Source organism: Anolis sagrei, chromosome 2 (assembly GCF_037176765.1).
Source record: "Anolis sagrei isolate rAnoSag1 chromosome 2, rAnoSag1.mat, whole genome shotgun sequence".
Classification (NCBI taxonomy): Eukaryota; Metazoa; Chordata; class Lepidosauria; order Squamata; family Dactyloidae; genus Anolis; species Anolis sagrei.
In genome coordinates, this window is record NC_090022.1 from 3045647 (window position 1) to 3065374 (window position 19728).

Sequence of the window (19728 nt, forward strand, 5' to 3'; positions counted from 1 at the left end):
GGGGAGGGTGTTCCAAAGTCGGGGGGGCCACCATGGAAAAGGCCCTGTCTCGTGTTTCCCAACCAAACGCGCCTGCGACCTGTGGCTTCAGGGGGAGTGTAACCCCGTCCAACACAGGCTGCCACCCTATACCCCGGTCAGGTTTACGATCGACCAGGAGGACCTCTGTCTTGTCGGGATTGATCTTCAGCTTGTTCCTCCTCATCCAGATAGACACAGCGGCCAGGCACTCGTCCAGCACCCGAGAGGCCTCCTTGGAATTGGGTGGAAAAGAGTAATAGAGTTGTGTGTCATCTGCGTAGAGGTGGCACCTAACTCCAAAACTCCGGATGACCTCTCCCAGCGGTTTCATGTAGATGTTAAAAAGCATGGGAGACATAATAGAGCTTGCAGGACCCCACAGGTCAAAGGCCAGGGGTCCGAGCAGGCGTCTCCCAGCTTCACCAACTGGGATCGACCCTTCAGGAAGGATCGGAGCCACGACAACACCGTACCCCCAAGACCCATCCCAGAGAGTCGTCCCAGAAGGATACCATGATCGATGGTATCGAAAGCCGCTGAGATGTCCAAGAGAACCAACAGGGTCACACTCCCCCTGTCCAGCTCTCTACCGAGGTCATCCACCAAGGCGACCAAAGCTGTCTCGGTGCCGTGACCAGGCCTGAAACCGGACTGTGACTGATCTAGGTAGTTGATATCATCTAAAAAGCCCTGGAGCTGGGAGGCGACCACCCGCTCCAGCACCTTACCCAAGAAAGGGAGGTTGGAGATTGGTCTGAAATTGTTCAGCACCGTGGGATGGTGAATTAATAAATGGATGGAGGTGCAGATGGATGGATTTAGAAATGGATGGGTGGATGGAGAAATGAATGGAGGATGGTTGGATGGATAGATAGATGGGTGGATGGATGGATGGATGGATGGAAGAATGGAGGATTGGATGGAGGTACAAATGGATGGATTTATAAATGGATGGTTGAATGGATAGATAGATAGATGGGTAAATGGATGGGTGGATTTATATGGATGGATGGATGGATGTATGGATGGATGGAAGAATGGATGGAGGTACAGATGGATGGATTTAGAAATAGATGGATGGATTTAGCAATGAATAGGTGGATGGAGAAATGAATGGAGGGTGGTTGGATGGATAGGTGGGTAAATGGATGGAGGAGGAAATGGAGGGATGGGTGGATTTATAAACTGATGGATTGTTGGATGAAATATAAATGGAGGGAGGGACAGATAAATGGAACCCATTGGTTCTTTTCATTTCTAACTAGGTTAGCTATGGTGTCACCTCCAGGGACTCTGAACAGAACGCTGTCTTCCCTTTTTTCTACCAAATGGTCCCCAAAGAAGAGATCCTCTATCCAGGGATTGTCCACCTCCTCCAGCATTTTGGCTGGACCTGGATTGGTCTCTTTGCTCCAGACAACGACAACGGGGAAAGGTTCATGCGTGCCCTGAAGCCTCTGCTCAGCTCTCATGGCATCTGTGTGGCCATCTCACAAACTCTCCCGGAAACGACTGTGCCCAAAGTGACGGTAACCTCCGTCTTCCTTTCCCTATGGAGACAAGTTAAAGTATTTGTCCTCTATGGGGAGAACCGATCCATCCTTGGTGGAATATTCCTTGTGAAAAAGTTACTTGAACACATGCTGGACTCCACTCTGGGGAAAGTCTGGATCACCACTGCATTGTGGGATCTCAGCTCAGTCTTTTCCATGGGTGCCTCCAAATCACAGCAGAGCCATTGGTTCTTTTCCTTTGCAATCCAGATGAAGAAGAGGCCAAAATATGAACAGGTGGATAGAAAACACTTCTTTTCTTACCAGGTGGAGCCTTTTTCCTGCACTTATTCAAAACACGAGCGCTCTGTGAAGGGACGAAGGAGGTGCAAACAGAAAGGGGAGATGCCTCTGAATGTGCTTGAGCACAGCCTGACCCCAGACAGCTACAGTGTTTACCACAGTGTCCGAGCTGTAGCTTATGCTGTCCATGCAGCAATGTCATCCACATCCAAGCGCATGAGAAGACGCTTCAGAACAGACTATTTGGGCTTTCCAGAACTGCATCCATGGCAGGTATCCCCTTTCTCTAGTCCATCACGTCTTTTCCCAGAACTCAGAAATATATACCGAATCTTAGAATATTGACCAGTAGAGAAGGGCAAAAAATGATTAAAAGTTTGGAAGCCAGGCCCTATGAGGAGTAGCTGAGGGAGTTGGGAATGTTTCGGAGATTCGGGGTGCGGTGTCATCTGACTATTTAAGACTCACCCCTTTCCCCAGGGTTTTGGAGGGAAAGGAGACTTTTGTTCAGTCTCATTGTTTGGAGCCTAACAGCAGGATGTGTGGGTTTTCTCTATCCAACTTGCACAAAGGCTTCATTACTCACAGCTTTGCTGTGGAGTAAAGGAACAGTTCCACAGCTTTTGCTAGGCAACAGGACAGTTTGCTGGGCAACAGGACAGTTCCTACAGCCTTCGTGGAGAAAACTAAAGGACTGTATGCAGATGACGCCCAACTCTGTCAGTCCTTCTCACCTGCTACTAAGGAGGCTGTTCAGGTCCTGAACCGGTGCTTGGCAGCTGTGATGATTTGGATGAGGGCTAACAAATTGAAATTGAATCCAGACAAGGCAGAGGTACTCCTGGTCAGTCGTAAGGCCAAACAGAGCATAGGGTTACAGCCTGTGTTGGGTGGGGTCACACTCCCCCTGAAGACTCAGGTGATCCTGGATTCATTGCTGAGCCTGAAACCCCAGGTCTCGGTGGTGACCAGGGGAGCATTTGCACAAATAAAACTTGTACGCCAGCTGTGCCCGTACCTTGGGAAGTCTGACTTGACCACGGTAGTCCATGCTCTGGTTACATCACATATAGACTACTGCAATGCGCTCTATGTGGGGCTGCCTCTGAAGACTGTCCGGAAGCTTCAAATGGCCCAACGAACGGCAGCCAGATTGCTAACGGGAGAGGCGCTCAGGGAGCATACAACTCCTCTGTTGCACCAGCTCCACTGGCTGCCAGTTTGCTACTGGGCACAATTCAAAGTGCTGGCTTTAGCCTATAAAAGCCCTAAACAGTTCTGGCCCAACTTACCTGTCTGAACGCATCTCCCCTTACGAACCTTCCAGGACCTTAAGATCATCTGGGGAGGCCCTGCTCTCAATCCCGCCCTCGTCACAAGCACGACGAGAGACAGGGCCTTCTAAGTGGTGACCCCCTTGGCTATGGAACGCCCTCCCTAGGGATATTAGATTGCCCCCCACTCCCTTTTCACATTCTGGAGGAAAGTCAAGACTTGGCTTTTTGAGCAAGCGTTTGCAAGTACAGTATGACCGACATAGGAAATGGAACAATTAGATGATGTGATTAGCCGATGTTTTCAGTAAGGAGACGCTAATGATATATGTTGTTTTAATTTTGCTATGGTTTGATAACATTTTAATGTTTTAATTGTATTTTATGGTCTTGGTACCAACTGTGAACCACCCGGGCCCGCCTGTGGGCTGAGAGGGATGGTATATAAATATAGTAGATAGATAGATATATATATAGATAGATAGATAGATGGATGGATGGATGGATGGATGGATGGATGGATGGATAGATAGATAGATAGATAGATAGATAGATAGATAGATAGATAGGATAAAAGAATCATAGAATCATAGAATCATAGAATCATAGAATCATAGAATCAAAGAGTTGGAAGAGACCTCATGGGCCATCCAGTCCAACCCCCTGCCAAGAAGCAGGAATATTGCATTCAAATCACCCCAGGGTTAGGGTTAGGGTTAGGGTTAGGGTTAGGGTTGGGGTTGGGGTTCGGGTTGGGGTTGGGGTTGGGAGTTGGGGGTTGGGGGTTGGGGGGTTGGGGGTTAGGGGTTAGGGGTTAGGGGTTAGGGTTAGGGTTAGGGCTGAGAGACAGGGACATGATAGCCATATTTACATTTTTAAGGGCTGTCCTATTGAGAAGCATATTTTCTGCTGCTCTAGACATGGAGTAATGGGTTCGATTTGAAGGGAAAGAGAGAATACCTTAACGTTTGGAAGGATTTCTTGATGGTAAGAAGAGCTATTTAACAGTGAATGTGCCGCCTTGGAGTCTAGTGGAGACTCTTTCTCTGGAGGTTTTTAAGGAGTTACTGAATGGCTGTGCAAAAATTGTGCTATTGACAAATAGTCAAGTTGTTTATATTGGGAAAAAGAAAAAAAATAGGATGTTTGGCTGAGAGGAGACATGATTGTCATGTATAAATATGTGAGAGGAAGTCACAGGGAGGAGGGAGCAGCTTGTTTTCTGCTTCCTTGGAGACTAGGACGCAAGGGAACAATGGCTTCAAACTACAAGAAAGGAGATTCCATCTGAACATGAGGAAGAACTTCCTGACTGTGTGTGAGAGTTGTTCAGCAGTGGAACTCTCTGCCTCAGAGTATGGGTGGAAGCTCCTTCTCTGGAGGCTTTGAAACAGAGGCTAGACGGTCATCTGTTGAGGGTGCTTTGAATATGGGATAGGTAAAACTAGGTAAAACTAGTAACGGCGCTCCATGCAGTCATGCCGGCCACATGACCTTGGAGGTGTCTACGGACAACGCTGGCTCTTCGGCTTAGAAATGGAGATGAGCACCACACCCCAGAGTCAGACATGACTGGACTTAATGTCAGGGGACTACCTTTACCTTTACCTTTTTAAAACTAGTCAAATGTGGGCTAGGCAAAACTATGGTTAGGTGGATCTGTAATTGGTTAAGCAAACAAACCCAGAGGGTGATTCTCCCCAATGCTTCCTCTTCATCCTGGAAAGAAGTGATGAGTGGAGAGCCATCAGCAGGGTTGTGTCCTGGGCCCGGAACTGTTCAGGATCTTCATTTATGACTTAGATGAAGGGCTAGAAGGCAGGATCATCAAGTTTGCAGACAGGACCAAATTGGGAGGGAGAGCCAATACTCCAGAGGACAGGAGCAGGATTCAAAACGATCTTGAGAGATTAGAAAGATGATGGGCCAAAACTAACAAAATGAAGTTCAACAGGGACAAATGCAAGATACTCCACTTAGGGAGAAAAAAGAAAATGCAAAGATACAGAATGGGGGACAATGCCTGGCTCGAGAGCAGGACGTGTAAAAAAGATTTTGGAGTCCTCGTGGACAACAAGTTTGATTTTCCATTATGTTATTTTGCACTGCTTATGTGCTGGAACGGCAGTGCCAGAAGATTTGAATTTCCTTTTTTTGCACTGCTAGTTGGTATGAATTTATTTAAGCCACACATTTTGTAATCAGGTAGCTTCCCCATGTTCCTTGATGCGTGTCTGGGCGCTGCATTTGGTGGTCCCTCTGTAGACTTGTCCACAGCTGCATGGTATACAATGGTAGACTCCCGCAGAGGTGAGAGGATCCCTCTCGTCCTTTGCTGAACGTAGCATTTGTTGGATTTTCTTGGTGGGTTTGTAGATTGTTTGTATGTTGTGTATGCACACAACATACAAACCACTTACAGAGGGACCACCAAACGCAGCGTCCAGACACACATCAAGGAACATGAAAGGCACTGCAGACTACTTCAACCAGAGAAATCAGCCATAGCAGAGCACCTGAGGAACCAACCTGGACACAGCATATTATTTGAGAACACAGAAGTGCTGGACCACTCTCACAACCACCATGTCAGACTACACAGAGAAGCCACTGAAATACACAAACATGTGGACAATTTCAACAGAAAGGAAGAAACCATTAAAATGAACAAGATCTGGCTACCAGTATTAAAAAACTCAAAAATTACAACAGCAAGACAACAGGGGAAACAAACAGGCACATGAAATCACTCTCAACAAAAGATTCCCCCCAGGCGCTTCCAAGCCATTGAATGCAAATCAAAGTGATCAGCTGAAACATTCACAGCTAGCCCCAGCAAACAAAAGTCCTTTGTCCCACCCTGGTCATTCCACAGATATATAAACCCATTTTTCCTACTTCCAACAGACCTCATTACCTCATTACCATAGATGCAGGCGAAACGTCAGGAGAAAAATTGCCTCCAGAACATGGCCATATAGCCCGGAAAAACCTACAACAACCCTGGCAATCATCGTTAGAGTATTTAAGACTCACCCCTTTCCCCAGGATTTGGAGGGAAAGGAGACTTTTGTTCAGTCTCATTGTTTGGAGCCTAACAGCAGGATGTGTGGGTTTTCTCTATCCAACCTGCACAAAGGCTTCATTACTCACAGCTTTGCTGTGGAGTAAAGGAACAGTTCCACAGCTTTTGCTGGGGGAATACAGCCAGACTTTGCTGGGCAACAGGACAGTTCCTACAGCCTTTGTGGAGAAATCTAAAGGACTTCTTTCAGCTTGGCAGATCTACAGAAACCTTGTCTGGTAAGGGACCACTCGGGCTATCCATAAAGCAGATTGGAGCCAGGAGTAGGGGCCTCACGCCAGCAAGGTAAAGAAAGATTGCCCAGGGAGGGGTCAAAGGATTTCCCTAAGGAAGAAAGGAACAGTTTACCACCAGTTGCCTGCCCCTTGTTGGCAGATTGAGGAAGCTACCGGTTTCCCAAGGTTATAAAGCATTTAATTCATTTGTTTGAAGATTTAAGCCCAAATAAAGAACATGAAAGGCACTGCAGACTACTTCAGCCAGAGAAATCAGCCATAGCAGAGCACCTGATGAACCAACCTGCACACAGCATTTTCTTTGAGAACACAGAAATGCTGGACCACTCTCACAACCACCATGTCAGGCTACACAGAGAAGCCATTGAAATCCACAAGAAGCATGTGGACAATTTCAACAGAAAGGAGGAAACCATGAAAATGAACAAGATCTGGCTACCAGTATTAAAAAATTCTAAAATTGCAACAGCAAAAACAGCAGAGAGGAAACAGGCAGGGACATCGAATTACCTTTCAAGAAGAGTTTGCTCCAGGCACAGTCAGCCCATTGTATGCTAATCAAGGTGGTCAGTTGAAATATTCACACCTAGCCCAACTAACAAAAGTCCCTTGTCTCACCCTGGTCATTCCACAGATATATAAACCCCTTTTTCCCAGTTCCAACAGACCTCACCTCTGAGGAAGCTTGCCATAGATGCAGGCGAAACGTCAGGAGAAATGCCTCTAGAACATGGCCATATAGCCCGAAAAAACCCACAAGAACCGAGTGATTCCAGTCATGAAAGCCTTCGACAATACACCAAATAAAGAACTTTGTTGAACTTATTTTGAGCCTCAATAGAACTTTGTGTTGGGAAATCTAAAGGGCCCTTCAGCTGAGGCACCCCGGCGTCCCGTTGGGCATACAGAAGGCATGTCCTGTAAACAGACATTATTTCAGGCCCAGATGCGACAGCACAGCTTATTTTACCTGAATCCATGGGTTGTTGTAGGTTTTTCCGGGCTATATGGCCATGTTCTGGAGGCAATTTTTCTCCTGACGTTTCGCCTGCATCTATGGCAAGCATCCTCACCTCTGAGGATGCTTGCCATAGATGCAGGCGAAACGTCAGGAGAAAAATCCTCACCTCTGAGGATGCTTGCCATAGATGCAGGCGAAACGTCAGGAGAAAAATCCTCACCTCTGAGGATGCTTGCCATAGATGCAGGCGAAACGTCAGGAGAAAAATCCTCACCTCTGAGGATGCTTGCCATAGATGCAGGCGAAACGTCAGGAGAAAAATCCTCACCTCTGAGGATGCTTGCCATAGATGCAGGCGAAACGTCAGGAGAAAAATCCTCACCTCTGAGGATGCTTGCCATAGATGCAGGCGAAACGTCAGGAGAAAAATCCTCACCTCTGAGGATGCTTGCCATAGATGCAGGCGAAACGTCAGGAGAAAAATCCTCACCTCTGAGGATGCTTGCCATAGATGCAGGCGAAACGTCAGGAGAAAAATCCTCACCTCTGAGGATGCTTGCCATAGATGCAGGCGAAACGTCAGGAGAAAAATCCTCACCTCTGAGGATGCTTGCCATAGATGCAGGCGAAACGTCAGGAGAAAAATCCTCACCTCTGAGGATGCTTGCCATAGATGCAGGCGAAACGTCAGGAGAAAAATTGCCTCCAGAACATGGCCATATAGCCCCGAAAAACCTACAACAACCCATGGATTCCAGCCATGAAAGCCTTCGACAATACATTACCTGAATCCTTTATTTATTTTATTGTGATGTTATTTTTGTTGTTTATATTTTATGTTGCTGTAATGTATTGCTGGGCTTGGCCCTTTGGGGAGATGGTAGTGGGGTATAAATAAAGATTATTATTATTATTATTATTATTATTATTATTATTAGTGTGGATATCTAGAATAGCTGTCAAAATGAAATATGTATGCTCTGTATTCTCAACTACATACCGGAGCACTAAACCTGCCGTTCTTGTGTCAGCTGAAATCACACAAGACCCCTTCTCTAAATCATAATAAAACTTTATTTATATTCTACACTATCTCCCCAAGGGGGAGTCAGGGTGGATTCCAACATAACAATGGCAAGTGTTTAATGCCTCCATAAACAAACAAATATCATAGAATCATAGAATCAAAGAGTTGGAAGAGATCTCATGGGTCATCCAGTCCAACCCCATTCTGCCAAGAAGCAGGAATATTGCATTCCAATCACCCCTGACAGATGGCCATCCAGCCTCTGTTTAAAAGCTTCCAAAGAAGGAGCCTCCACCACACTCTGGGGCAGAGAGTTCCACTGCTGAATGGCTCTCACACTCAGGGAGTTCTTCCTCATGTTCAGATGGAATCTCCTCTCTTGTAGTTTGAAGCCATTGTTCCGTTGCGTCCTAGTCTCCAGGGAAGCAGAAAACAAGCTTGCTCCCTCCTCTTCCCTGTGGCTTCCTCTCACATATTTATACATGGCCCTCATCATATCTCCTCTCAGCCTTCTCTTCTTCAGGCTAAACATGCCCAGTTCCTTAAGCCGCTCCTCATAGGGCTTGTTCTCCAGACCCTTGATCATTTTAGTCGCCCTCCTCTGGACACATTCCAGCTTGTCAATATCTCTCTTGAATTGTGGTGCCCAGAATTGGACACAATATTCCAGGTGTGGTCTAACCAAAGCGGAATAGAGCATGGGGAGCATGACTTCCCTAGATCTAGACACTATGCTCCTTTTGATGCAGGCCAAAATCCCATTGGCTTTTTTTGCTGCCACATCACATTGTTGGCTCATGTTTAACTTGTTGTCCACGAGGACTCCCAGATCTTTTTCACACATACTGCTCTCAAGCCAGGCGTTGTCCCCCATTCTGTATCTTTGCATTTCGTTTTTCCTGCCTAAGTGGAGTATCTTGCATTTGTCCCTGTTGAACTTCATTTTGTTAGTTTTGGCCAATCATCTCTCTAATCTGTCAAGGTCGTTTTGAATCCTGCTCCTGTCCTCTGGAGTATTGGCTATCCCTCCCAATTTGGTGTCATCTGCAAACTTGATGATCCTGCCTTCTAGCCCTTCATCTAAGTCATTAATAACATAATCAACATAATCCCAGAGGATTGAAGACATAATCAGGCTTGAAGATACAAGACAAGCATTCAAAACCAATGGCCAACCATCTGGAAGGTCTTTCTAATGTTTTCCCAATGTTTAGGTGGAATCTCTTTTTCTGATGTTTGGACCCATGGCTCCATTGTGTCGTGCTGCTGCAAAGAAGTTGCCAGGAATTTCTGCTAGACTGTTTGTTCCAATGAAACCCTTGTTGTCCCCAAAAGGACTTTATTGTTAACCGACAGCAGAAGTCCACCAGTGCTTTGACTTGCTGCTTTTCCTTGTCCTTCCAGCTGGATCCGTTCCTGAGGAACTTCAGTGTTTACAACTCTTCCATGGATGGGGTGTATGTGGATGAGAACAGAGAACTGTCAGCCAACTTTGACATTCAGGGCACAATAGTGTGGCCCAACAACAGCATTGAGAAAATGAAATTTGGGAGTGTAGAGAGGCAGGAATCGCTGGACCAAAGACTCACCATTGAGGAGAGCGCCATCATGTGGCTTGCAGGAGCTAACATGGTGAGGAGCTCCATGTACTTCATGTTATATACTCTTTCGTCACCCTTTTTGGGATATGTCTATGCCCTAAAGTGAATCAGTCAAGTCTGTGATAAGGATGGGTCACTGAATAGGGGCTGGAGGTCCATGTCCTCTTTAAGCTTCCCAGCTACAGGCTGCATCCCATCCAAAAATATCTGTAGACCTTCTCAAAATTGTGACAGGACATGCACGAGTTAACCAGAACACTCCCCAGAAACCTCATGTGTTGGAGTACAACTCTTACTTACTTGCTTGCTTAGGCAATCCCTTGTAGCCCGAGGATGATGGTTCTCCAAGTGTAGTGTCTTGGCGGTGGGTCCGTAGGTAGCTGTGGAGCCCTATTCTTGATCCGCATGTTCTCCTACAGTGAGGAGAACATGTGAGGATTTCAGGTTGAAGGTGGTCCTGGTCAGGGTTGGCTTCATGCGCCTTCCTCTTGGCACGTTTCTATTTCACCCTCCATTCGTGCCTCTTCGAATTCTGCAGCACTGCTGGTCACAACTGACCTCCAGTTAGAGCACTCAAGGGCCAGGGCTTCCCAGTTCTCCCTCGGTGTCTATGCCTGTTGGGACTCAGCCTGTGATTGAACCTGTAATTGTGTTTCAGTCTCCTGATGTTTCTGTGTATGATGTGGGTAATGAGGAGGGAAATCAGTCTCCTGTTGCTTCTGATGTGGGGGATGCTGGGGCTGACTCTGAGGTGCAAGAAGGAGACACTTTGGTCAATGAGTTTCATGCAGACAGACAGAGAGGCTTCGGTGCAAAGGGCAGATTCTCATGAGAATGTTTCTCTCAGGCCTTGGGATAAAGGTTTACCCCCTCTGCCTGTGAGCTCTCCAGATTCTAGTTTGGAAAACAGTCTGACACCTGGTAAAGTTCATGAGGAGTCAGATAAGCAGAGTTGGCGGCTGGAGATTAGCCAGAATCGACAAAAGGCCCAATGTTTACGTAGATCTGAAAGAATTCGTCAGTTAAGGTCAAAGACTGGAGGAAAATGAAACCAGTTTTTGGGATTTAAGGTTTGCCTTTAGGAAATCTTGTAAGATCAGGCATCATTTGGAAACCAAGTACAAGCCTCATGGAATTCCTGTTCAAGTGGTCTTATCTTCATGGAGTTTTCTAGCTTTTCAAAGTGACTAGCAGTGTCTGGTCTGTTCTTGCTTCATGTTTGATTCCTTTCTGGATAATCATTGGATTGTATTTTCATGCTTTTTGGACATTGCTTTTGATTGGACACTGTTTTATCTTGCTGCCTTTGAATGCCTTATTGCTTTTTGGAATCTTATCTATCTTTACAAGCATTTATTTCTACTGGCTTTTTTGCTGAGCTTTAATAAAAAGGATTGTTCCTTCACTCAATGTGTGGTGTATTTATAGTCAGAGGGGGCATTTCCTGTTCGTTGCTTCTTCCAGCACGCTAACATTTATCTGCCTGTTTTCCCAAGAGATTTGCAGGATTTTTTGGAGGCAACGTTGATTTAATCATTCCAGGATTTGAGTGTGACAGTCCACGTCTTGCAGGCATATAGCAGGGTTGGGAGGACAATAGCTTTATAAACAACCCCCATTGGTCTCCCTATGGATGTTCCGATCCTCAAACACTCTCTGCTTCATTCAGAAAAATGCTGCACTTGCAGAGCTCAGGTGGTGTTGCATTTCATTGTCTATGTTGATTTTTATGGAGAGGTAGATGCCAAGAAAGTGGAAATGGTCAACATTTTCTAATGTTACACCATTAAGCTGTATTTCTGGCATTGCAGAGGAATTGGTTGGTGTTCTGGTACAGCGGTACCAGGAGCTCCAACTTTATTTGCTTTGCACTGAATGTTTGGTTGCAGTCCTGTGTTTCGGGGACTCTGCAGATAGGTGGCTTCTTTTGGTTGCAGTCATAGGGCAAGTCACCTGTCCATCTTTGTTAAGTTTGGTCCCGCCCCTTGCTCAGGGCAATTGAGAAGGGAAGGGAGCCATTTTTTAGTTAGTCTCAGCAAGGTTAGCTTATGTGTAGGAAGTGTGCAAGCTTCCCCTGCACAAAAGCTTCAACCTTTAAAGAATTCCAGGGGAGAACAGTTTCAAGAGTCTCCTAAGAATTTCCAGGAAAAAACAGCCCTAAAGACCAAAGAACTCCAGCTGGAGAACATCTAATACCTTACTGGTAGGTCCACTCAGCGTTCAAGACGCAGTTCGACCTGGTAGTGGAGCAGTAAGGGTTAGATTACAGTCAGCCTGGGAGAAGTTAAAAAGGGGATTTTCCTTTAAAGTTATTGAAGACAGTTGCCTGTCCTTCGTGGGCAAGATTAGGCATTCACCAGTTGCCTAAAAGCTTGGAATCATTTGCCTAATTTTACTGAAGATTAGAGAAGTTTCTGTTTGATTGTTCGTTAATAAAAGACTTTGTTATACTTCACAAGCCATCTAAAGACTATTTGTGGTGGAAATCCTCTGAGAACTTCTCTTTGGCCCCCTGGCTTCTTGCTGGGCAAAGGTTGCATGTCTTGTTCTAAAGACAATTATTTACAGGCCCAGCACGTGACAGAACTGTTGGTGACTGCTGGAAGAGCACTTTGGTTTTTACAACTCCCAGAATCCTTGGTAATGGACCATTCAGAGGCTGGAGAGCCTGGAAAATGTGGCCCTGCAACATCTAAGGGATCATGACACTGTTAGACTTTTGTCTTAGGGGTGCTACAGTGGAGACCGCCCTTCCTCTGACCTGAAGTCCTTTCCAAGCTACAGAGCATCACAATAGATGTCGTCTGTGGGGGGAAACAAGCTCAGAAGAGCAGGAGTGGTTGGGTCCACCCTTAGGTCACGCTTCTTCCCTGTCGTGTTCCTCACACATTTCTCTTTCACTCTTCCAGAGCCTCCCTGGTTCGAGATGTGTGGAGAGCTGCCACCCGGGGTTTGTCAAGGCAATTCGTGAAGGGGAGCTTATCTGCTGCTATGACTGCCTTCCCTGCCCAGAAGGGACCATCTCTACTCAAGAAGGTTGGTGGAATCCTAGCGTAAGGAGGACCCCCAGGGCCATTCAGTTCAACCCCCTTCTGACAGTGAATAATCAAAGTCCTCCCAACAGATAGTCACACATCTCAAACCAGGGAGGCTCTGGAAGAGCGAAAGAGAAATGTGTGAGGAACACGACAGAGAAGAAGCAGGACCTAAGGATGGACCCAACCACTCCTGCTCTTCTGAGCTTGTTTCCCCCCACAGATGACATCTATTATGAGGCTCTGTAACTTGGAAAGGACTTCAGGTCAGAGGAAGGTCTGTCTCCTTCCATTTTCCCCAGCATTGTTGTCTTCTCTAAGCTTTCCTGTCTGTTGGGGGAAACAAGCTCAGAAGTTCCTTCCTTGGGGACTTCTAAAAAGAGGCTAGATGGCCATCTGCTGGGGATGCTTTGATTATGTTTTTTTCTGCATGGCAGGGGGTTGAACCAGCTCACTCATGTGGTCTCTGCCAACTCTATTCCTCTATGATTCTATGGTGTGTGATACTTTTTCTTCTTCATATATGCAGATGCAGCTTTATGCACCGAATGCCCACCAGATCGGCATCCAAACAAGGACCAAAATCGATGCATCCCCAAGGACATCAGCTTCCTATCCTATGAGGAATCTCTGGGGAACATCCTGGTGTCCATTGCCCTCCTCTTGTCCATAACCACATGCATTGTTTTTGGGGTCTTCATTAAAAACCAAGAAACTCCCATCGTCAAAGCCAACAACCGGGACCTCTCCTACGTTCTCCTGGTCTCTCTCCTGCTTTCCTTCTTGTCCTCTTTTCTCTTCATTGGCCGGCCAAGTGAAGCAACCTGCCTTCTTCAACAAGTAGCCTTCAATGTCATCTTCTCAGTGGCTGTCTCTTCCCTTTTGGCCAAAACCATCACTGTGGTGCTGGCCTTCCTGGCCACAAGGCCTGGGAGCAGGGCGAGGAGGTGGCTGGGGAAGACCTTGGCCTACATCATTGTCCTTTCCTGTTCCTCCATCCAGGTTCTCATCTGCTCCTTCTGGCTGGGCCTTTCCCCTCCATTCCTGGACTCCGACATGCGCTCCCAGCCTGAGGAGATCCTCTTGAAGTGTAACCAAGGGTCGACGGCCATGTTCTATGCTGCTCTGGGCTACCTGGGCTTCCTGGCCGGGGTCTGCTTCACGGTGGCCTTCCTGGCCCGGAAGCTGCCAGGGTCCTTCAACGAGGCCCAGCTAATCACCTTCAGCATGCTGGTCTTCTGCAGTGTCTGGGTCTCCTTTGTGCCCACCTACCTGAGCACCAAGGGGAAGTACATGGTGGCCGTGCAGGTCTTCTCCATCCTGGCCTCAGGTGCTGGGCTCCTTGTAGGTATCTTCCTCCCCAAGAGCTACATCATTCTCCTCAGATCAGACCTGAACACAAAGGAGCACCTGAAGAACTAAAACATGGCCGCTGGTTCATTAAATAGTCAACTTTGTATTGAGAATTCCTGCACACGACAGTAATTTTTTTCAAAATGTAGATGTTAATATTGTGTTGATATTGAGGCTGTGGGGATATTTGGTTAGGAAGGGACGTCTGAGAGGGACATCTGAAAGGAGATTCCACCTGAACATGAGGAAGAACTTCCTGATTGTGAGAGACGTTTAGTAGTGGAACTCTCTGCCCTGGGGTGTGGTGGAGGCTCCTTCTTTGGAAGCTTTTAAACAGAGGCTGGATGGCCATCTGTCGGGGGTGCTTTGAATGCAATATTCCTGCTTCTTGGCAGAATGGGGTTGGACTGGATGGCCCACGAGGTCTCTTCCAACTCTTTGATTCTATGAGGAGCGAGATGCCATTCAGGAGCACGGAATATCAAAGGAAGTCAAGCTCTTTGAAGCTGGAACAGGCTGCAGAAAGTATAATAAAGCCCAGCAGAGAAAATTGTGAACTAAATATAGTGTTGCCTCACTTATCGCGGGTGTTCCGTTCCAGGACCACCCGCGATAAGGGAAAATCCACAAAGTAGGACACTATATTAATTGTAATATTTATACATTATTTTAGCATATGTATAAGAAGCGTGCATGCACAGTCCAGCCCTCAAGCTTCCTTACCTGCCTCTGAAGCCACGCAGGCAGCAGCAAGCAGCAAGGATTCAAGGTGAACCGGCAAACAAACAATGAATTCATTATATGCATACACAAATAATAAAAACATAAATAGGAGTCTAAATCCAGGGAAGTCGTGCTACCCCTCTATTCTGCTTTGGGTTAGACCACATCTGGAATACTGTGTCCAATTCTCGGCACTGCAATTGAAGGGAGATGTTGACTCTTAAGCTGGAATGTGTCCAGAGGAGGGCGACTAAAATGATCAAGGGTGTGGAGAACAAGCTCTATGAGGAGCGGCTTAAAGAGCTGTCCATGTTTAGCCTGCAGAGGAGAAGACTGAGAGGAGACAGGATGAGAGCCATGGATAAATATGTGAGGGGAAGTCATTTATTTATTTTATTTATTTATTTGCTTTATTTCTATACCGCATTTTTCAGCCCAATCAGGCGACTCAATGCGGTTTCATAGGGAGGAGGGAGCAGGCTTGTTTTCTGGAAGGAAAAAGGAAGAGGGGCTGATCAAGGGCAAGGTGGGTAGACTGGCTTGACCTTGAAGGAGCTGGGGGTGGTGATGGCTGACAGGGAGCTCTAGCATGGGCTGGTCCAGGAGGTCACGAAGAGTCAGAAGTGACTGAACAAATAAACAACAGAAAAGCAAAGGGAAAGGGAGAAGGAAAAACATCAAAAGGGGATAGCAGAAGTTGTAAAGAAACGAGGTCACCAACTAAAGATGAAGAGAAAGAAGAAAGAAGAGGAAAGGAAGAAGGGGAATGAACAGGAACTGTCGGAGGAGTGGACTAGGAAAAAAAGATAATCCACAGTCATAATCGGGGGAAGAAGAAAAGAAAATATTGAGCACAGGGAGAGAGAGGTCGAAGAACCACGGCTCCATTCTCCACAAGAGCCCTTGGGGCAGGGTATGGGGCAGGAGGCCTTGAAGCCTCTTTTCACCACAAACCACACACAGTCCAGGTAATCCAGTAAAGTTAAGTTTATTAAAAGCAGAGTATATAAAAAAGCAAGCACATTAAAAAAGAATTAAAGTTCAAAGGGGTATTTCCATGAAAAGCAAGAGTTCAAAAATCAATTCAAAGAAAGTCCAAAACAGCACTGCTCCAATATTCCCAAAGGCAAAGTAACATGAATCCCAGCCCGGCAAACTAGGTCACACATGAACTAGTAGGTCCTTAGATGGACGTGCAGATGATCACTCCGACTGAAACTCTTTCCACGTTCCATGCATTAATGTGGCTTCTCCCCTATGTGGGTCCTTTGATGGGAACGCAGACTGTCACTCCGACTGAAGCTTTCTCCACATTCCATGCATTTATATGGCTTCTCCCCTGTGTGGGTCCTTAGATGGAAATGTAGTGTGTCACTCCGACTGAAGCCTTTTCCACATTCCATGCATTTATGTGGCTTCTCCCCTGTGTGGGCCCTTAGATGGACACGCAGTTGATCACTTCGACTGAAACTCTTTCCACATTCCATGCATTTATGTGGCTTCTCCCCTGTGTGGGTCCTTTGATGAGAACGTAGACTGTCACTCCGACTGAAGCTTTCTCCACATTCTATGCATTTATGTGGCTTCTCCTCTGTATGGATCGTTTGATGGGAATGCAGAGTGCTGGCCTGACTGAAGCTCTTTCCACATTCCATGCATTGATACGGCTTCTCTCCTGTATGGATTCTTTGATGGGTACGCAGGTTTCCACCATGAGAGAAGCTCTTTCCACATTCCATGCATTTATGTGGTTTCTCCCCCATGTGGGTCCTTTGATGGTGAAGCATTTCTGAACGCCAAATGAAGCTCTTTCCACATTCCATGCATTGATATGGCTTCTCTCCTGTATGGATTCTTTTATGGGAACGCAGGGTTCCACGGTGGGAGAAGCTCTTTCCACATTCTATACATTTATGTGGCTTCTCCCCTGTGTGGGTCCTTAGATGGACACGCAGATAAACACTCTGACTGAAACTCCTTCCACATTCTATGCATTTATATGGCTTCTCCCCTGTGTGGGTCCTTAGATGGACACGCAACCTTTTGCCCTGACTGAAGCTCTTTCCACACTCCATGCATTGATATGGTTTCTCTCCTGTATGTATTCTTTGATGGGAATGCAGTTCTCCACTTTGTATGAAGCTCCTTCCACATTCCATGCATTTATGTGGTTTCTCCCCCGTGTGGGTCCTATGATGGCGAAGCAGGTCTGTATTTTGTGTGAAGCTCTTTCCACATTCCATGCATTTGTGTGGCTTCTCCCCTGTGTGGGTCCTATGATGGCGAAGCAGGGTTCCACCACGAGAGAAGCTCTTTCCACATTCCATGCATTTATGTGGTTTCTCCCCTGTGTGGGTCCTATGATGAACACGCAGTTCTGCACTTTGTGTGAAGCTCTTTCCACATTCCATGCATTTGTGTGGCTTCTCTACTGTGTGGGTCCTATGATGGCGAAGCAGTTGATCACTCCGACTAAAGCTCCTCCCACATTCTATGCATTTATGTGGCTTCTCCCCTGTGTGGATCCTTTCATGGGAACGCAGGGAATCATTTCGACAGAAGTTCTTTCCACATTCCATGCATTCATATGGCTTCTTCCCTGTGTGACTTCTGACATGGGATATCAGATGTTCATTCCGTCTAAAGTTCTTTCCACATTCCATGCATTTATATGGCTTCTCTCCTGTGTGAGTCCTTTGATGGGAACGTAGATGGCCACTCTGACTGAAGCTCTTTCCACATTCCATACATTTATATGGCTTCTCCCCTGTGTGGGTCCTTAGATGGACATGCAGATTTCCACTTCGTGTGAAGCTCTTCCCACACTCCTTGCATTTGTGTGGCTTCTCCCCTGTGTGAGTCCTTTGATGGCTCCATAGATGTTTACTCTGACTGAAGTTCTTTCCACATTCTATACCCTGATTTAGATTCTCCCCTGACTGTTCTCTGGGATACGGATGTAGAGAATCTTCCATTCTTTTACATTTATAGATTCAAATATAACGTGAGAGTGTCACACACCCGACCCTCTTGAACACGACAAGATTTCTTCTCAGTCTTGATTTTTCCATAGACTCTCTAGTTCCTTTCCGAAATCACGTTGTTTTTTTTTTTTGTGGAATTTCACAGATGTATTATTTCTATATATTTTTCTCCAACTTATTTCCTTCTTCTTGTCATTCTGGACTGAGGACAACGCTAAAGCACAGCATTTGCAAGATTCTCTTCACAAGATTTGTCCAGAGGGTACCTGCTGGATGAAAAAAAGAGGCAAATCTCATCAGGAATTGAGCACACAAAATGTTATTGGACATCAGGACTGATTCCTGAGAGCAAAACAAGTGAAGAGACAAGTCCAGCTGGGAAGAGCTCATTGCCTGGTGAGAAGTCTTTTAACAGCTCTCCAATTAAAAAAAAATCCCTGCTCAGATACAAAGGGAACAATGATGCAAGATTGTGTTGGATATTTTTGTGATGCAGTATGTTAAAAATAAATAAATAAACATTTTTAGAATGTGGCCAACCCAGTATGGAGCAAATCTTACGGAAGTCATTTCCTTACTATTTTCCCTTGTAACTAACATTTATTTGTTTATTTCATGCCCTTGTTATATCATGAATGGATTACTGCAATGCACTCTACATGGGGCTGCCTTTGAAGACTGTTCAGAAACTCCAACTAGTCCAACGGGCACCAGCCAGATTACTAACTGGAACGATATACAGGGAGCCTCTTGTTGTGTCAGCTCCACTGGCTCCCGGTCCATTTCTGAGCACAATTCAAAGTGCTGGTCTTGGCCTATAAAGCACTGTATGGTTGTGGCCCAGTTTACTTGTCCGAACGTATCTCCCTCTACATCCTGCCTCGGACTTTAAGATCGTCCAGGGAGGCCCTGCTCTCGGTCCTGTCTTCTTCGCGAATGCATTTGGTGGGGATGTGTCAGGTTTTACAATGTATTGTAATGTAATATAGCTGAGCCATGCACTGCTAATGGGCTTCTATTGGAAATGCTGAGTCATGCATTAACTGTATATAGGGAATCATTTGGGGAATGTGTTCTGGCCTAGTCCAGGTGATTGTGAATGGTGTAATCCTGGGTCTGAGTTAAGTTAATGAGTTGGGAACCAATCAGAGATTGCTATATGTAATTGTATAGAATTGTATATAAGGAAGTCATGTACAGTGTATATTTCTCCTTGTGCTGTGATGTTGTTCGTCGAAGGCTATATGTAATTGATTAAAAGAACCTGTCTGCTAAGACAAGATATAACTGTATGCTGTGGTAAGTTTGTAATATCATCTTGACTGGGGGAAAGACAATGGTAAAACTGACAATGGCCGGGCATGTGCTCAAGTGTCTGTAAAAGGTTCCAGAGTGACTGCAGGCTGTGGGAGCAGTTGACTGAAAATACTGTGCAGGAAGAAGCTACTGGAAAACGCTGAAGTTGTGCAACTGATCTGGTGCTGAATTGTGAAGTTAATCTCAACAGGATGGGAGACAGGGCCTTCTCGTTGGTGGCCCCCACACCTCTGGAACACCCTACCTAGCAAGATTAGGTCAGCTCCATCCCTCCTCTCCTTCAGGAAGAAGCTTAAATCATGGTTCTGGGGCCAG

At 46.1% G+C, this 19728-nt stretch overlaps 3 protein-coding genes across 3 annotated transcripts in view; 1 reads left to right on the forward strand and 2 right to left on the reverse strand.

Moving 5' to 3' along the window:
* The first annotated feature begins 1349 nt into the window (after positions 1-1349).
* LOC132765834 (vomeronasal type-2 receptor 26-like) lies at positions 1350-14460 on the forward strand. Its single transcript, XM_060760100.2, has 4 exons — positions 1350-2090; positions 9805-10032; positions 12911-13037; positions 13566-14460. Exons 1-4 carry the CDS (start codon positions 1350-1352, stop codon positions 14456-14458), a joined length of 1989 nt encoding a protein of 662 aa, XP_060616083.2. The 3' UTR covers positions 14459-14460.
* A 1890-nt stretch (positions 14461-16350) lies between these two features.
* LOC132766218 (zinc finger protein 420-like) lies at positions 16351-18203 on the reverse strand. Its single transcript, XM_060760596.2, has one exon. The coding sequence runs from the start codon at positions 18085-18087 to the stop codon at positions 16351-16353; it is 1737 nt and encodes a 578-aa protein (XP_060616579.2). The 5' UTR covers positions 18088-18203.
* Positions 17136-19728, reverse strand: part of LOC132765835 (zinc finger protein 585A-like) — a 58900-nt gene continuing 56307 nt past the window's right edge. The window contains exon 4 of the transcript XR_010909121.1: positions 17136-17152. The gene's annotated coding sequence lies outside the window, so the exon portion shown is untranslated. The remainder of the gene's footprint in view (positions 17153-19728) is intronic.